This window comes from Varroa destructor, unplaced genomic scaffold (assembly GCF_002443255.2).
Source record: "Varroa destructor unplaced genomic scaffold, Vdes_3.0 BEIS01000001.1, whole genome shotgun sequence".
NCBI classification, from domain to species: Eukaryota; Metazoa; Arthropoda; class Arachnida; order Mesostigmata; family Varroidae; genus Varroa; species Varroa destructor.
In genome coordinates this window covers 60,005,560-60,023,603 of record NW_019211454.1, presented here as the reverse complement: position 1 = coordinate 60,023,603, position 18,044 = coordinate 60,005,560, and the positions used below count along the sequence as shown (strand labels likewise).

Here is an 18,044-nt window from a genome sequence, read left to right as displayed (position 1 = left end):
TACACATGTACCGCATGCATTGATATTACGCAGGTGTGTGCAGTGCAACGAGCGAAGCCGCGGCTAATAGCTTACGCCTTGTTTAACCAAGCCCAAGGCGGTCCATGCTCCCTGCCTTCACGGAATAGTGAGGGACACTACATGATGAAGGGAAGATTACTCGTGATTGTTGCTACACGGGAGAATATGCATGAAAGCGGATGCATAAACTTGGACGGCCCTGCGAATGTTGCATGCAGCGAGATGTGGGAGCTACGATATACTAACTACATAGTGGGCCGGTGTAATGAAAGAAAGATGTCTGACAATGATAATACTAGACAAACGATTATATAGCGCTTAGTTTTATAGAACAAGAATAACTTAGTTTATTACACATCTTCAGGAAAATCTCGCTACTATAATTATTAATAAATTATAATAATCACCATCGTCATCAAATAACATATACTTTCTCCGCTGTAATGGTTATTGCGAAATATGAAAAAAGCCTGGGTAAAAAGCTTGGAACTTCCTCAAAGTTCCCAGCCAAGAGACTTTTGCTCTGCTTTAACTTTTTCGGTGATTCCAGTCGGGGCTTGGCACCAACCGGCAGCCGTCACGGTAAAAATACGCGTTATGTTTATTGTGCTATTCTTATCTGATCATTAATAGCCATGGCTTTAAGTTAAATTGTCTAATAGAAGTTGAAATCCTCAAAATATGGTTTCTCTTCTGTGTCAAACTACTGAGCAAGCCACCTATACTTGAAAGTTCCACTTGTTCGAAATGCTATGTATCATATATATAGCTTGTCGCATTAATAAGAACGGATGCGTAAGCAACAAGTGCCCGTGACGCCATTAACAACCCCAAACTGTCAGAGTTACATTGAGAATACGCAAAAAACAGGCCTAAATATTACTTTCTTTTTTTTATTTACTGTTGATGATGGTCATTTTCACATGAATTATTATCATTATGTAAGTTGTTTTCAATCATATATTATGGTTTACAGTTACTTGATTTCGAACGTAATAACGTTCCTCAGACGCCAGCTAATAAATAGTGGTACTCGTTTTTTTATCGCGAACATTACAAGCAGCTTGCAATAGAATATCTTTACTAGGATAAGAGAGCACCAACTGACAAACTTAAATACAGTTCTACACATAGCAGCATTATGTAGAAACGCGCATCTTATTTGAAGTGGTAGTTCTATTTGGGAAAAAGGCTTCTACGAGTTTCCAATATGCAAAAGCGAAATAATGAAAGGCTGGCCTGTTTGGCGTTAGTCGGGCAAACAAAAATTCATGCAAGAGAGTATGTTTCGATTCCACTGTTTTACGGTATTTATTAAATTGACGGTAGCATACGCCTTATCTGTTTCTGTCAATCATTGGGATCTGTTTGCTTCCTACGACCGCTCTTTCTGATAAAAAATGCCCAGCTGAATCTCGGCCATGTCTTCTATGACAGACCTTGATGCTGAAGATGGCTTCCAAAACCTTGAAGCACTGGTTTCGTTCCTTTTAATAAGTGGCGCTAGGTTTTCCATAGTTTGAACCTGTCTTGATGGCTTGACTTACATTTCTGATACGGGAAATAATGTTATTAAGCATTTACTCGCTCTGCCTAATACATTGCCTAATCGCAATCTGGACCTGGACCTTGGAACATTGTTTTTGATTCTACCTTTTTTTTCCATCACCACCATCCACTATCATTATCAATCCTCTCCCCTTTTCTCTTATAATCTTCAGCTTCTAAAGCTGCTACTGGCTGCCGGCAATATCATTGTTGCTGTTGTTTCTTCATATTTAATCAATCGTCCCCGTTCAACGGTGGACAATGCGAAGCCATAGCAAGATAGGAGCATACTGGAACAGCAACATATTGCTTGATTAATGAAAGTATGCAATGTTGGTCTTGTCAACACAAGATGTATCGTTCGCCGACTCTTGCCGTTACCGCCGCCGTTACCACTAAGCTATGGCGCCATCGTATCGGAGCTTCCCGGTCTTACCCTTCTCCCAGTTCCAGCTTTTTTGTCATGACAGGAGCGAGATGGCGTCCTTTAATACAATCCCTATATATTGGTCCGCAGTCGCAGCTTCTACAACCGGCACGAGCAGAACGACTTCATCGATTTGCCGTTCGCAATTGGTTATTCACGCTATTATTACTGCTAGTACTGGCGCTGTGACATTGCCTCGTTTAGGTGTCGTACTGCAACGCGCCGGCGGGGGGCCATCTCAACTGCCGCGTGTTCTAAAAAACTGCGAAAAAATGTATGTCACTACACGGCTTGTCGATCGGCAACAGGCGCACTGCTTGGAGCTCGTTTGCTGGGCTTGCTCTGTTTGCCTTCTGCTGCTGTCGTTGTTGCGGAAGTGCCACCGTATACATCAGTCGTTTTCGTCGTGCAAAAGCTGGCGGAAGCGAAAGATCACATCGATGTACTACTACAGTATACGCGTCTACGGCTCGATCGGTGGATCGGTCGGCCGTTTGTCGACACGAATACATAGGCAGCAGCGTCAAGAACAGGTATGACAACAATGCTATGGGGTTCTTGCTGCTAAATGTGACACATTAACTTCTCAAACTCCCCTAGCCCGGTCAAGCTTTGGCAGAAACTGATTTTTGCAGGAATTAAATTCGATTTTAGCACCACTTTTCGCTACTGTGACTCACATGAATCGATACCAGACGAACGTTTTTAACGTACTACCATTATGAACACCGGATGAATCTAACGACATAGGCTCTGTACGATATTATCGACTTTTACCTCATCTCAATCTACGGCAATAAAAGCTATATTATTTACAGCTGCGAATCATCGGATACGAGGAAGATTCTGAGTCTAGAACGACTGTGGTTATTGTAAATATTCGCTATCTATTGGAGATTGATCGGCTAGTAAAAATCTTCATCGCAGCAGCCAGCCTCTTTTCCCCAGAATGTATAGTTTGTTACATAATTATTATGTCGCAATTTGATTGAATCGATATGAACGCCTAATGTTTGATATGGCGCTAAACAACAACTTTAGAATCGTACATGTCACTACTCAGTGCTTACTAGCGAGCTTTCATTCCGTCTTAAGTTTATTAGGTCTTAAGTCTGCATTGCAGTCGCCTAGCAATCGTTATTAGAAGCGATTGCATGCGCCTTTGTGCCTTCCATGCCTACTTGTCGATTATGTCTGCGTCTAAAAACGTCTGTCGATTTGTTTGTGTGTGACGTAACGTTTGAGCTTTACTATTATCTCTTGCAGCGTTTCCCATGGCGTCTGGTTTAGTCGGTGTTGCTTTCCATGAGAATGGCGTCGCTGAATCATGGCAAGCAAACAGGTAGCCAATGGCGAATAGCGTGTTGGAATCGTTTTAGCTCTCGTAAGAACCGTTCAGCGCTTGACACAGCGCGGGGCGTAGTTCGTGACATATGGCCGCGTCGGAAATAGCTACGTACCTCATGAACGACTTTCTGGCTCTAATCGATACACTCTAGGCAGACAGGGGCGCGAAAAACGCCAAAATGTGAATGTCACAGCGGGGGGAGAGGAAAGGGGTATCATAAAGGTCAGTCGTGAACGTAGCGGCTGTTAGGCAGACGTTTGAAGACTTGCTGTGTGTAACGGATCCAGCTAAAGTTCAGCGTACGTTGGAGCTTAGCTTTGTTGTTTAATTTCTGTCTATTCTAATGGCGATCAATGAAACGAGCTATCGAGAGGTCGGATCTTTGGCCTTGGGTGACTTATTTACATTGGTTTGTTTGTGAGTGTACAGTATAGCTAGTCTCTTGTTTTCCAATACTATAAGCTGAAAGTCGTGGGGACTCCTGTTAAATAAAGGGCCTAGCATTGATGTTGTCACCGCCGTAACAACCAACAGGCACTAATTTCGAGCAACCGCCTCGATGAGACCCTCTATACTCGTTTAGTATTTTCGTTCAATGTCTTGTAAAAGTCTTGAAAAAGTAATCACATCAATACTACCTCGAGAAAGAAAGGGCTAAGAAAGGATCAGATTTTTCTGTCTTAACAGCGGATTGGCACACGGAGGGAGCGTGCATGTTGGTTTCTAAGCTTAAGCACTTTTGTGCCAGCACAAAAGTGGGTTAATCACATAATAGCAAATCAATTCTAGCATTTGGTATAATTATGAAGTGCTTTATAAAATCCAGTGAAATCGATTTAAAAAAATAAACAATCTAATCCATGTCCTTCGGCAAACATGTCCTTCGGAGCTATCGGCAAAAAAATCACATGACCTCAAAATCAGAAAGTTTATTTATTAGAATTGTGATCCACTGTGTGTCAATTGACCGCATATGCCTATAATCACAAACCGTTTGCTGATAAAAACCATTTTACAACAAACAAAAAACATCATCAGATCGATGGGCCCATTCCGAGGACGCCTACGCCTGTCATATACAAAAATGGCCACTTCGAAGAAAGCAGTGACACTAATTATTCAGCCGTGATACAGTTAGCAACAAATATTCTAACAGCAGTACAAAGGTCACTTTTTATTGAGGATCTTTTCATGGTATACAATGAAGTGCGGAACCGTCACGCCAGGTCTAACTAACATTCGTTTCATAGATACCTGCATTATGTGCCGAACTTTTATAATAAGATAAATTTATGCTTGAATTGATAATGAATGATAGAACATACGTAGATTACACATATATAGTTCGCTTCCCCAAAACGTGCATAGTAGTTTCTCAGGCCTATGTGTGCACTACGCATCCGCTACCAGCGTTTTAAATTAGTTGTTATTTATTTTTCTGTTCATTGCTTGTGGCAATAACAGCAACAAGGATGCTATGTGGCTGTTATTATAGACTTAATTCATTGTTTCTTTTTTTGATAATTTACTAGTTATTTCAAAGAATAATGTCATGAACAATGCTGACAGTCCCGCGTATCATATTTAAGTAAGTGGGTACTGCAAAATTTTTTATTCTAGAACATCAACAATTGCTACATAAGAACTAAATGTCTTCACTATGCTCTCAGCCGATTGTGGCCTACCATAAAAATTCTACTTCTATTATATAAGGCAATTGCCAAGTGACAACTCTTTGGCAATGCAGATCAGTCCCAGGTTTATCGTGGGAACGATTGGCCGTGGAGTGCCCCATTGCCGGCAACGCCTCATTACATAATGAGAGTTCCATGGAGTATTTGAGTTACACTTTGCTCTGTAGAACACATTCTTCGTCAGCATGGGAAGGACGCATGGAATATCCCGGCTGGTTGATTGCCTGATGGGTTACCCAGCCAATCCCCGTAATAGTTTGTGTGGTAACGTGTTTGCCTGCTGGCCTTAGGAATAGGTTTTGGGCTAGGGTCCGAATCCGTACGTAGACACACGGTTCGCCTCATGCTGGGAGCAAACCATCTGATGGATAGCCGAACAGCGATCCCATGCGAAAAACCGAAAATAGTTGTCTAACAAAATTACTCGACCGGTAGTTCTTACCGTTTAAATCAATACTGAGATAAAATATATTTGCAAATTATCTAGCACGTTTCTCCGATTAGTCGGTATTATTCAAGTCAAAACCACACGTGCAGTTCTCTTCTTTTCCCTTTATTAATCAAAAATCGTGATTTTATAATAAAAGCAAAGTGAAGGCAGCCGTAATACCTGCTTGAGTGCTTCATTGTATACGCGCTAAGCAAGGTCCCCTAATCATCAAACGGTACTCCCTTATTCCACTCTTGCCGGACAGAAACTTGTTCTCGCACGGATCGCTCTAAGCTCTTATGTCTTCTGCTAATGCAAACTTTTCCGAGTCAGGTCGTTCCAAAACAGTATATTTTCCGCTACTAGTAATGGTTCTGTAATGTATTGATTTAGAGAGGCCTTGACCTTAGCGAATCATCGTCCGTTTGTGCGATCATAGTTGTAAACAAGCTATCTCTGACAGTATATTTTAAAACACTCACCGCATCACCAGTATTGCTGCCTACTACAGGGGAAAAGTCTTAACTTACAAGAAAAACGGTGTTTGTGTGAATGTACGAGAGCTACTTTTACACAGAGTCAGTGTTCGCGTTAGGGCACATATGATGCTGAATGTACCTGAGCAAGTCTTCAGATGACATAAGTTCATGCCCAGGTCACTGAAGTTTCGAACCACAAACAACACCTAGGCTGGCTTCAGTTTCTTAATCCCCATATATAACAGAATGACTAACGATGGAGTAATTCTGGCATTATTATACTAAGTTCCACCAATTCTTCCTGTTGTTACTTTCATTTACAAATATGATCACTAAATGTGTTCCACATTTTTGACGAATGTAATCAGGCTCAATCAATATCCTGAAGGATACTTTCGAATCCAGTTAACAGTGGACCCCAAGGGTATGACATGGTCATTTTCAAGCAAAAATTTATTTCGCAGACATTTTTCAACTGAACGCATTTTTCGTCTCCGAACATTTTTAACCGTTGATTGAATCTGTCGACGTTTCCACTATTATGGCGGCCTATCGCATAGAGAATGCGTCTATGCACACCGTGTCAGCGACGGCGGTAGTGACTTCCATTCCAACAAGCGAAAGGTCAGCTGGATCATTATTTATGAAGTTTGTTTGGTCGCTTGCAGGGGGGCCATTCGCTTGTTAATCCGTTAGCGTATCCGATTGTGAGCGGTATAGTCCTCCCAACAGAGAGCTAGTCTCTAACCGGAGCCAGAATCGAAGAGATAATTATTAAGGGCGTACGTACAGATGAGTAAATTCGCTTTCCTCTTTTAATAGCTATATATACATATATATATATATATATATATATAGCAGTTTATTGGTATAGATGACTTAACAATATTTGCGCGTTCCGAATCTTGTGTTGCCAAGGCAAGAAGACAGCCAGCGAGTCCCGGATGTACGTATTACTTGCAGTGAAGGGAAAGTGAGGAGAGCGCGAGACAGGGATAGAATCCCCGTCCAATCTGGCCAAATATCGTTTAGCCACAGCCGTTCTACGCTGCAATTACCAAGGCCTATATGACATCAATATAGCTGGCAAAGCTGCCATTAAATCGGTGTGCAAATGTCGCATACCGACATATTTTTAGCACCCGCTTTTGTACGTTCACGTGTATTGTCACTTGCCGGGTAGCTCACCAGCGTTCCAACCTTACCCATTTCCATAGAGATAACACAAACAAACGCGAGCAAATTCGCAAGCGTCGCCGCTTATCTCGTTAGACCCTCTGATTCTATTTGAACCTTGACACACGGCCAGATTCGTAAGGCCAACGAGAAAATTTCGCTTGAAAACAGATCAACTGATTGGACGAGGTATTCGCCGGCGTATTCTGGGCGTATTCATCTCTTAAGACAAAATCATAGATCTTGCACGAGGCATGGTAATTCAGACCCGTTTGTTATTCATATGTGTATCATTTTTCTTTAACAAGAAGCGCTGACGGACTTCACGAAGCTGCTAGGCTAGCTAGCGACGACGTACATAGAAACCAATGGTTTCACACCGGTGTTTATGTACGCATCAGCGTATATATGTGGGCGTTGCTGTATAGTCGTGCTGATAAACACTGCTAACAATGGCGTCAAAAACTAGATTCATCGATAGATATAGATGATAAGAGCTTATAGTCCTACAGTTTTATGTTGTTCGGTAAAAGAAGTTTATTATTTACGTGAGGGGTATAGGAGGAATCCTAGGGACAATACAGATAAACACGCGGCTATTACGGTGAGGCAAAGACTAACTTTGAACAAACTTCTTTTGCAAATGCTTGTTGTCATCGCGATTGGGTTGATATTTCGCCCGGCCAATTACTGTTTCAAACAGCATGGATCTAGAATTTATGAAGCATCACTATAGAAGATAAAACTACTTTTTTAAGCTCTATCGAGCGCATAGAATAGGACTGATTTTTATATGCTTCACCGCAGAATAAAAATGTAGTACCTTAATCATTTGAAATTTCTGAAAAATAGATACTTTTTCTTACTCGCATGCTTTATTTCAAGCGACCTTAGAAGCAGTAATGCTTCAACCACTGCATGTTGGCGCTTTAACTGTAACATAATGAACATGGGATAATTGCTGCAAGGTGGCAGAGTCACTTGGAGATAGCTATTGAAGAATATCCGAGTCATGGTTTCTGGATAATTAACACAAGGTAGCGAAACTGATGAAGCAACATGATCTGAAGGGTCATATAATAGAACGGCAATGTAACGAGAGGCTTCGGCTTGTTGAAACAGGACAATGAAGGAACCGTGTTAAAAAAAAAAAAGTCAAATGTGACAACAAGGACAATTGCAATGGAATTGTAGGTGTAGCACAAGAGGGTCATAGAACAACCGTACCACGTTTGGATTTGTAGCTCGGCTTCAAATCAGACAAATACGATTTACTTTAAATTATATGGAAAAATGACAGACCAGTGCTGGATGGCATCTGGCGGTTTACTGGGAATCATATGCAAAAGGTAATTGAGCAAATTATTCAGACTGCGTATACCATACATAGACGAGCGATCTTCGTACACTCGTGATGTTCATTCTCTACAAGTTGAGTGAAGACAGCTTATATATAATATAAATAATCGTATAATAATACGATTATTGTAATAAAACAGGAGGAGACACTTTGTCGTAGTACTTGGTTTGTTTCTTTCGCAGTCAGAGAGTCAAGAACAGTGCTGTTTTAATCTCAATAAAGTCACAATAGCGATGTATTAAACGACTTGGACAATGGCCGGCTGTCCAAATGCTCGTATTGGCACATGCCTATAATGGTCGTAGATCCCCTATGCTGGTAACTCTACCCAATGTCTGTTACCCAACCCCAATCGTTATTACGACTGGCCTGGTCCAATTTTGAAGTAGGTATTTGAATGCTCAGTAACGAAATAGAGAATATTATTTCTGTTTCAATAAACTATATAAAATGTGGACTTATGAGTTTAATGCTAAATGTTAATGTTTAATGTTAAAAAGGCGTTAAAGTAATAACGTCAGAATTCTGTGAAGAGCTTTTTAATTGTTTGCTAGACCATTTATTTGGGATTTTATAAATATACAGCTTCGGTTATTTTAGTTAAACATTTTCTGAAGTCTATGTTGTGAAGTACAGGAATCAATCTACTTGTATGTGGACGGCTCACCGAACAAATGTAAAGATCTTATTTATTCCAAGACTTTGTTGGAGATACAATGTTTTGCTTCTACGCTAGAGCGTCGATAGATATGTGAACTACTTACGACATGACATGATGTACCGGGCAGGTGCTTAGTCATCGTTGGTCTCACAGTCAGGAATCGGTGCATCCCGTATGCCTACCTTAACATGAGCCTCCATCTCTTCCAGAACCTAAAGCGTGCTCATCCGACACGCTGTTAGTGACGAGCGCCCCCAGGAGCAATCGTAAGAACAAATGACTTCGTTATGATTTTATTACAAGATAAGCAATTAGCTCAAAAATACGGAGAGACTGTGCCTATGTCTGGCTGCAGAATTTTACGCAGCTCCTTTATACCGCTGAAAGGACAGGAAACAAAACTGCTGGAATTAGGACGACTAAAGGTACAGGCAGGGTACACCGTCTTCTAAGCCGCCTTTAGCCTTGCGCTAAGCTGTTAGAGAACGTGCAGGCAGGCAGGCAGGCAGAAGTAATATTGGAACTGGGATTATACCTAACGCACTGACGTTGAGAGCACAGTGGTATACTGGCTCAACACATTAATGGGAATGTCAGCATCTGTTAGCCGCAATCCGAACCCTTATAGTAAAACATTATCTATGAGTAAATAAATCTGTAATTCAGGGGTAATCCGACAGACATTTGGACAGTGTTCAAGGTTGACGGTGGCCAGTGGTAATTCTGCACTCATTGCAGAGGATCAATATGGGGCTTTGGCGTAAAAGTAATTTCCTGTTGCACTGACGGTTCTGCTTGTAGGTACTTGGATATATTTTTTTAGAAAATATTGATATATGGTTCTAGTTTGTGAGCGAAAAAGGCCTGTTGTGCCAAAAGTAAGTTCGCTACTCTTTGGAAAGCGTGTCTTTTATAAATGCAGCTGGCACGTGACCTGCACCATAATATGCCTTATTTAATATAAGAATCGCTGGGTTTAGAAGGTGTACTACACTGGGCAGGATACTATTAAGTTACTGGGAAAACCAACGAAACGGTACATTACAGCCTTTTCCAGGGGGACCTTGGCTGGCCTTTTATAAAATTAAACATATAAACTAGCGATCCCTTTCCGAATGTGTCCTGGAAAGCTATCATAGAAAAAAAACAGCTCAAAGTTAACTCGACCGTTTAACCCCAAATGTACAAAAATAGGGTCATTTTCACCTACGTGAAACTCGTAAGAAATACGTCGTCTCAATCTATAATTGGAACACATTGCAATCATACTTAAAAAAAAGAAGAGAAAAATATCTGTTTGTTAAGGTAGTTAATTCGTCCGAAAATAAATCAGATGGTATTATCCTTTATCTATGTTTCTATAGAATGATGTTGGAGCTTACTGATCGTTTAAGTCATAGCTTGGAGCATGGAGAAATCGATTGTAATGGTAGCATCTGTCTAAATGACCGCACTGACGATTCAAAATCCCATTGTCTCTCTTAAAACACACGCTTTTCATTATAAATCAAGAACTTTTATTTGCTTGATAGCGGCATCTTTGAGTAACAATCAAAAATTTCATTATTCAATGTGATTCGTACTTTCGACATTTGCAACAAGCAACAACGTAGTCTCTCAACTAATCAAGTGCAATTGGGCTTTCTGTCGGGTCGTGACGAAGTACCGTAGCTGATAGATGATGGCTAAAAAGGGATATAGAACTTGGTTGAATTAGATCAAAGCTTCGTTAATGTTGGAGCCCAGCACTGTCGGCAGATGTGGCCATTCCTCGGTGTTCTTCTTTATCTCTCCTTTACTCTTTAACTTAATTTTCTTATAGTTTGTGTCGGGCCGCTATCCTGAGAAACATTCAATTTTTTAGATAACTGGAAGCAAGCCGCAACTCTACTCAACATGGACGGCTAAGTATTAAACATGAAATTGAAAAAATGCTATATTTATATGAGACAGATCTCCAGAACTGCGTCATAGTCTATATATTGGTTACACAAGCGGACGAGCACAGTTCGATTAAGGACCAAAGAATGAGTTAGTCAAACTTGGAAAAACCGGATTGATACATTTAAAAGAATATGATTCCATAGCTCTTGTAATAAAATTCCAAATTCACAGAGGTTCTAGGGCATGTATTTGTTATACTTATCTTACAGTACTATCTAGATTAAGCGTCAAAATCGTGCACGTAGTTAGAGCCAAATAATAGAGCTCACATTTCATCTGTGTGATGACCATCGTTTCTTATCTTTCTATGTTTTACATAGCGAGATATATATGTTAGACGTAGCTTTCAACTGTTGCTGTCCTGTTGTGAATTCCAATAAAATTACAGGCCCACTTGTCTGTTCAAGTCGGCTGAATAATTCCTTAAGTTCTGGGACCCTCCAATCGGTCGGTACACAACAGTATCGTTAACAGATTGCTACTAACAAAAGCCAGAGAATTTAGCAAATGTGCCACTGACGAAAGATTCTCGACTTATATTAAACCGCCGATCTCCAACAGAGAGGCGGTGTCTGTAGTTGCTACTTGTGCAATTTCTAGAAATTCGTGTTCATTTTCCGCACTGTTCGGTTTTTCGAGCATCGCCACTAATGCTTTTTTATTAGCTTTTTTTTGCCGATAAAGTCGATGAGGGCGAATAGATAAATTGTCACTATATTTGCTTTCAGACTAACTATAATCATAATATACCAATTCGTTGATTAAAATTTTCTCAAAAAATAACTCTTAATGATATCACGCTTGGAAGATGGCCCACCTAATGTACACTACTAAATAATTAATGCTTTTGTGAAAATTTACGTAGAGCTTTTTGAATTAAATTCTACACAGCAATTGCTTAGATTATTTTACGTAGCTTATTTACCAAGGCGTGACTAGTTCACCCTTATTTCTGTTTACGCGCTCTATCAAACTCGATACGTTATCACGGTAACCGACGATGTTAAATCTGCGTTATTTCCGGCAACAGTTGGGTAAATATCATATTTTAGTTAATTAGGTGTGATTTCCTCACGCTGGAAACGTGCATCGAATTAGCAGTATAGTAGAACCCGTACGCACGTATCACTTGCGCACAACTTCGTCAAGCACTTCAATTTTTTGTATCATACGTATTTTGTTTTAACCATTCCAAGCTCCCCATGCCATACCATGATACTCCATGCCATACTACCAATACGATTCCACCGATACTGACGATCGTTAATGCTCAATTACGCGCTTCCTTTGAAAGTTTTTGTCCCCCAAAGGCATACACGTATCGATGATCTATGTTTAACAACTGACCCTAAAAGATCGAAGGTAATGGCATGATATTCCTACAAGCAAAGTGTAGTATTTAGAAAACAGTTCGCACGAAACAGTGTAAATTATTTGCTGACGTTACTATTGTCATGTTGAGCCTTGAGGACGTACTAACATTTATATCGTTGTCACATCCGAGAATGTTATATTGGTTAGAAGACTTCGTTTCTTTGGGCGTAAATCTTCCTAAGGGTACATTTTGAAAGCAGAAAACTACTAAAACATGCATTTCTAACAGAGAGATATAATATGTATATATATATATATATATATATATATCATATAATATGATAGTCGTAAAGACCGAAACTGCTACGTTCTGCCATCAGTCATTTCAATAACTTAAATGATTTGGATTTCGGATGTCTTCAACGAATACTACAGCTACATATTTGCTGCGATAAATATCGGTTGATGATCGCTTTTCGAAACTCTAGTCACTGTCAAAAGATCTTATTTATCAAAATCAGAACGCAAACGTGTCCATGTACATTGAGTACATCTTAAATTACTAACAAACAACCACTTTATTATAAAATATTATATACCAGAAAATAGTAACTTTCAACAACAACAATTGAAATGTTATATAATATACATATTAACATTCACACTAGTACATACTTCCGACAGGTTCCATTGCGAATTCACCAATAATCGTCCCTAGCAATATATCACAGTTTAAAGTTGTTTCCGTATAAATGACAAGTACATTGAAATTAGCTACCTTACACAAAGGCTCCTAAAATCCTGCCTCACCTTTAAGGTGCGACGCTTATATTTTTAACCCCTAACGAATATGAACTTCAATAAGATGATTGGGGCTAACTCGGCCCGACAGCTCCGCGCGACTCTAGAAAATTTGTAGGTTTTAACTTACGCTCCTGCTTTCGCTGCTTGTCCTCTTTGGGCAGTTCCGAGCGAACTAAAAATGTCATACCATCCCCAGGTGTGCTATAAATAGGTACAAACCAGGCGATCATAACAGGGCCGAAAAGTTGCCGCAAGTTCATCATGTACGAGCCGAGGTCATAGGTCTCTTTGGTACCATCCGCGAAAAGAACCGTGCCACCGATACTCTCCAATGTCGTCATGTTGTGTATCGCCTGCTTCATTGATACACAAAAAAATCCACCGATCGTGAATACGATAATGATGCACACTCCCATCATAAAGCCAAAGACGACCATTGCAGGTATGTTATCATACATGCGATGCAGACCCCTTCCATGAACCACTACGTAAACAACGGTTGACAATACGATTAACAAACAGGCTAAACTTGCATGGAACAACGTCAGCACAAAGAATTTAAAGTTGCTAAAGTGGATACAATTCCCGAAATAGGGACAGTGATGATCCATACGTGCAATACAACGACGGCACATCGAGCAGTGGTGAGTTCGTTCTGGTTTGATAAGACGACACTGGTAGCAGTAATTGACATGGCCGCTATACGAACGGGTGCGAACCCCCCTCTGTACGGCCATGGCTGACAGCCGCTCACGCACCGCCTCCGTTTGGAAGCCATGCTCTTCGAGAAACGACCACTCTTCCGAAGTGAAATGGTACTTCGCTGGGATATCTGGCGGACGTGTAAAATGTGTCGCCCCATATGACCACATCAATAAGGCGAATTCGCTAAACACCATCGTAGCTAAAAGAATAAAACTAGCTGGATCATCTTCTGTAACAATATTCAGTAGAACCGAATAGACGAAAGAACATAGAATAAACAAGCCGGCAATAAGCAATGATACTCCACCCCAAAAATTTTCCCAAAAATCCATACAGTGCTTTGGTAGTGTCGACGTGCTGCTGACACAGCACATATTAGATCTGTAATGATTTGGTAATACACAACCCACCGGATAGCGGTCACTTTGCCTGTCTGATGGGCTATTTTGTCGTCCTCTGACAATAACGAATAGAGATAGTTGAGCCTGAACACCACCGTTAGCGTTCGAACTACACTGTCAGAGAACTGACGTCCGTGCAAAACGTCCGGATCAAGTCACGTCGCTCTTAGCACGCAAATCTTTTGCTTTGTTTATATGTCGCTCCTGACACCAGCAGCGGTAGCGGCAACGATTGCTAGTTCATCATTAGCACTCTAATTAAAGCAGAGGTCCTTTTGGTAAGGCAGATTGCGTCACGCTTCAAGACGGGATCGAACAAACTACGTTAATTTGCGGCACACACATACTGCAAGCGCGGGTGCCTATAAACGTCACGCCTGATTAACAGAGTCCATTGAGTGTGCCAATGTAGCTTATTAAGGCTCCTACTTCGTACTGAATCATACTCGTGCGATAATACAATACGGTAGTAAAAAAATGTTCAGGTACAATCATAATATACATATGTTATTGTATGCTTCACACTATCACTCAACGCAGTCTTTAATTGATATGTTCGAGGTATTACAAAGTCAATAGTATTCATCCGGTATGTACTTGTTGTTGCTACTGTCAGGCTATTCACATTACTGGCAGCATAAGCGGCTGTTTTTTTTCCGGTAACCCAGAACAGGAACACGACGCCTTTGCATGGTCCCCTATTAGTGCCTGCGCTGTGGCTACCGTAACGGATGGCACTCCAGGCGAGCAGTGTACTTGCTGTACAGGCGGTGATGTCGTTGATTTTGGCAACGTTAACCCTGCTTTGGCGCCAATGCAGGGAGCGATGACCTGTACTCATAAGCTCGACAAGCGAATGCCTGGCTGGTTGGGCGGCTGACCCAATTGGCAATAATGAGCTTTACGCTCTATTTTACTAGCAGCGGCAGTAATAAGACCATCAGCTATCGTCGGTCCTTTGGCGTCATCGATCATCGAATTTGCGACTTTGTAGTTAGCGTACAATCGACAGGAACTCAACCCGCTCTAAGTCTCTCCTGAGAGTGACAATCGTAGAAATGGCCATTGCTCGATAACGGCTATGCCCTAACGTTTCACACGCTAGATGAACGCATTGCGTCCAGCCTGGCAAACACAAGGAGTAGTGGCAGTCGAAGTCGCTAGCAGCTGATGACGCGACATAATATCCGCAAGGATAACTAGCTCCGCAAAAACCATTTCGCTCGTTCACCGCTACTGCTTCTTCATACCAGGAGTGCCTGACCGTTTATTGCTGTTCCCATCAACGCTGCCCTGTCGTCTGCCTATCGATCTGACTTACCTGTTGATTCTCTGCGCGACAGTATGCATCCGTACGCACAGTGTGACAAAATGCGTGTCCCGTCTGCTTGTCTGTAAGAGTGGAGAGTGAGGGAAATTTCGGCTCGTCGTTGTCTGATTTAAAGAGTACCCTATCACTCTTTTTGTTTGTGTAGGTTGTGTGGCATAGTTACGCATTCGGGCCTACCATGATGGCGGCCGCCTAGGTCCATCTAATCCACCTGAAAACCTGTTAAGGTGTAGGGAAAAATTATTGCCTGAGCTGAACAATGAAAGACCAGCTTAGGTATAATCTTTCGATGACTAACTCCGCCAACAGGCCGTGCGCCTATCACCGAATTGGTTGATTGCTGCTATAGTCACTATTACAGACAAACACATTTACATTGAGCTATGTGTATTGCTTTCTATAGGAACCAACGTGGACTAGGAAAATTGCATTGGGCATATCGTCTCGATGCGGATAGAATCTCCAGAACAGAGCCGGATAGTGCTCAGAGTAATCTTCGACAGTAACGTATGATGAAAGTGGCGCATGTGGGTGGAACATTGTGACGATTGCAGCCTGTACAAACAGATTGTTTACGACCTACACATGAATATTTTAATCGTTAACAATCGAACATGGACGATCTTCCTAGAGTCTGGCTCGCTTAGTTGGATGCTCAGCGATAGAGAGACTTGTGTTCAACATATCTGTATAGTATATCGCTTGAGATCAGGACCCTGTTTGCGGTATAATTGGAACTCTACAGTAACATTCAGTGAGTCGTATGTCAATGTTTTAAATGTTACGATAGGAACATCGCTGTGACAAACACGTTGAACGCGGTATTTCGGAGAAACATAGCTTTGGATATTGAAATTTCTAATTTTTATATGCATTTATATAACGGCTGCATCGACGATTCATTAAGCGGCGGTGGCTGGTGGTCCCTAAGAAACTAAGGCCTGTGGGTTTTTCGTTACGATCTTAAATCAAACGAAGGGAAGGATTTTAAACATTCATCGTCAGTGTGAAGTATCGGCCGGCGACTACTTGAGACCATTTGTTGAGGGTAAATAATAAAGCGCGTTGGCGTAGCCGCTGCGTTATAATATGGCTTAATTATGAGCACTGGAAGGTTTATCTAGCTGTTGTTGAATTACGAAACGCCAGAGTCGCGTCGATCAGCAGAAGGCTAACATAATAAGCCATGAGAAAACAGCGAAATAGTTGTTGTTAGATATAGTCACGGTGTATTTTAGTCATTTCAAAATAGAGCTAATGTGTGTTAGGCTTGTGTCAATCGGTATTGATATCGAGCAAAAAACTACCTTGTCAAAGCTGATATCGTTAGTCTAACGTTTTATTCTAATATTCGTAATTTTCTTACAATGGAAATCAATTCGTTACAAGCTGGTCTAAATTCTACACAGCTGCCGTACCCGCTGAAAATATAAAACTGAACGTAGAGCAGATCATCTCGCTTTGGCATCTGCAATTTAGTGTTTCCCCGAGTTTAGGGTTATCTACTCTCTAATATCAACGTATTGTACTAGGTAAATCTCGAAAGACTGAAAATTGCAATATAATATATAAGCTTGCTCGTCCTTTCGCCTCATCCCTTCGTCCGTTCCGCTGTAGTAACCCAACCGTACATCATGATCGATATAAACGATAGTAAACATCGGTTTACTATCGTTTATACATACAATCTTGCATAATGTCTGAATTTAATACAGGTCTATGTACACATATTGAACGTAGTATCTATACATAAAGGGTGTACAACATACAAGACCTGGTAACAAGCTACGGTAGTGCAAACAATAGCCACTTCTATCCGGCATCGTGACCTGTTTTTCTTTGACTTTCGTAGAAAAATCGCCCAGAGGTTCACTTATTTTTTTCTATGTTTTTTAAATGGAATCATCTCGACTTCGATATACTGCTATTAGGCTTAGTCCATTATGTTCGTGTCGTTGGATGAGTGTTCAATGAGCTGGTTGGTACGCGCACGTACTGTGGATATGATCACACAGAGACACTGTGTGGTCATATCCATATTTCTTTTTTTTTTTTTTTGAAGTTTTTAGGGCGAACTGTATATAACTTCGACCTGAACGCATTTGTGGGCACTCAAGCCAAGGAACAGCGTAGTTATTTTAAGGGAACTGAGTTTTTTTTGTAATTTGCTCTATCATCGCTTTTGATTTTTTTCACTATGATCATTGGCCAACTGAATACCTCACACGAATCGATTAAACAACGAATTTTTTTCACGCTAATTTAGCGGAACTAGAACATGATAATCAAGTTGATATTATAGATGAATAGCAGTATCTTCAAAATAATTATGATTATGAAAGATTTGCAGCTGAATATCAATACAGCATACTAGCATCGGTTCTAATGTACCATTTGTCAAC

At 40.9% G+C, this 18,044-nt stretch overlaps 1 protein-coding gene across 1 annotated transcript; it reads right to left on the bottom strand.

Moving 5' to 3' along the window:
* Positions 1–12,935: 12,935 nt before the first annotated feature.
* Positions 12,936–15,636, bottom strand: LOC111253587 (palmitoyltransferase ZDHHC15-like). Its single transcript, XM_022813225.2, has one exon. It carries the CDS (start codon positions 14,283–14,285, stop codon positions 13,278–13,280), a length of 1,008 nt encoding a protein of 335 aa, XP_022668960.1. The 5' UTR covers positions 14,286–15,636; the 3' UTR covers positions 12,936–13,277.
* Between the last annotated feature and the right edge of the window lie 2,408 nt (positions 15,637–18,044).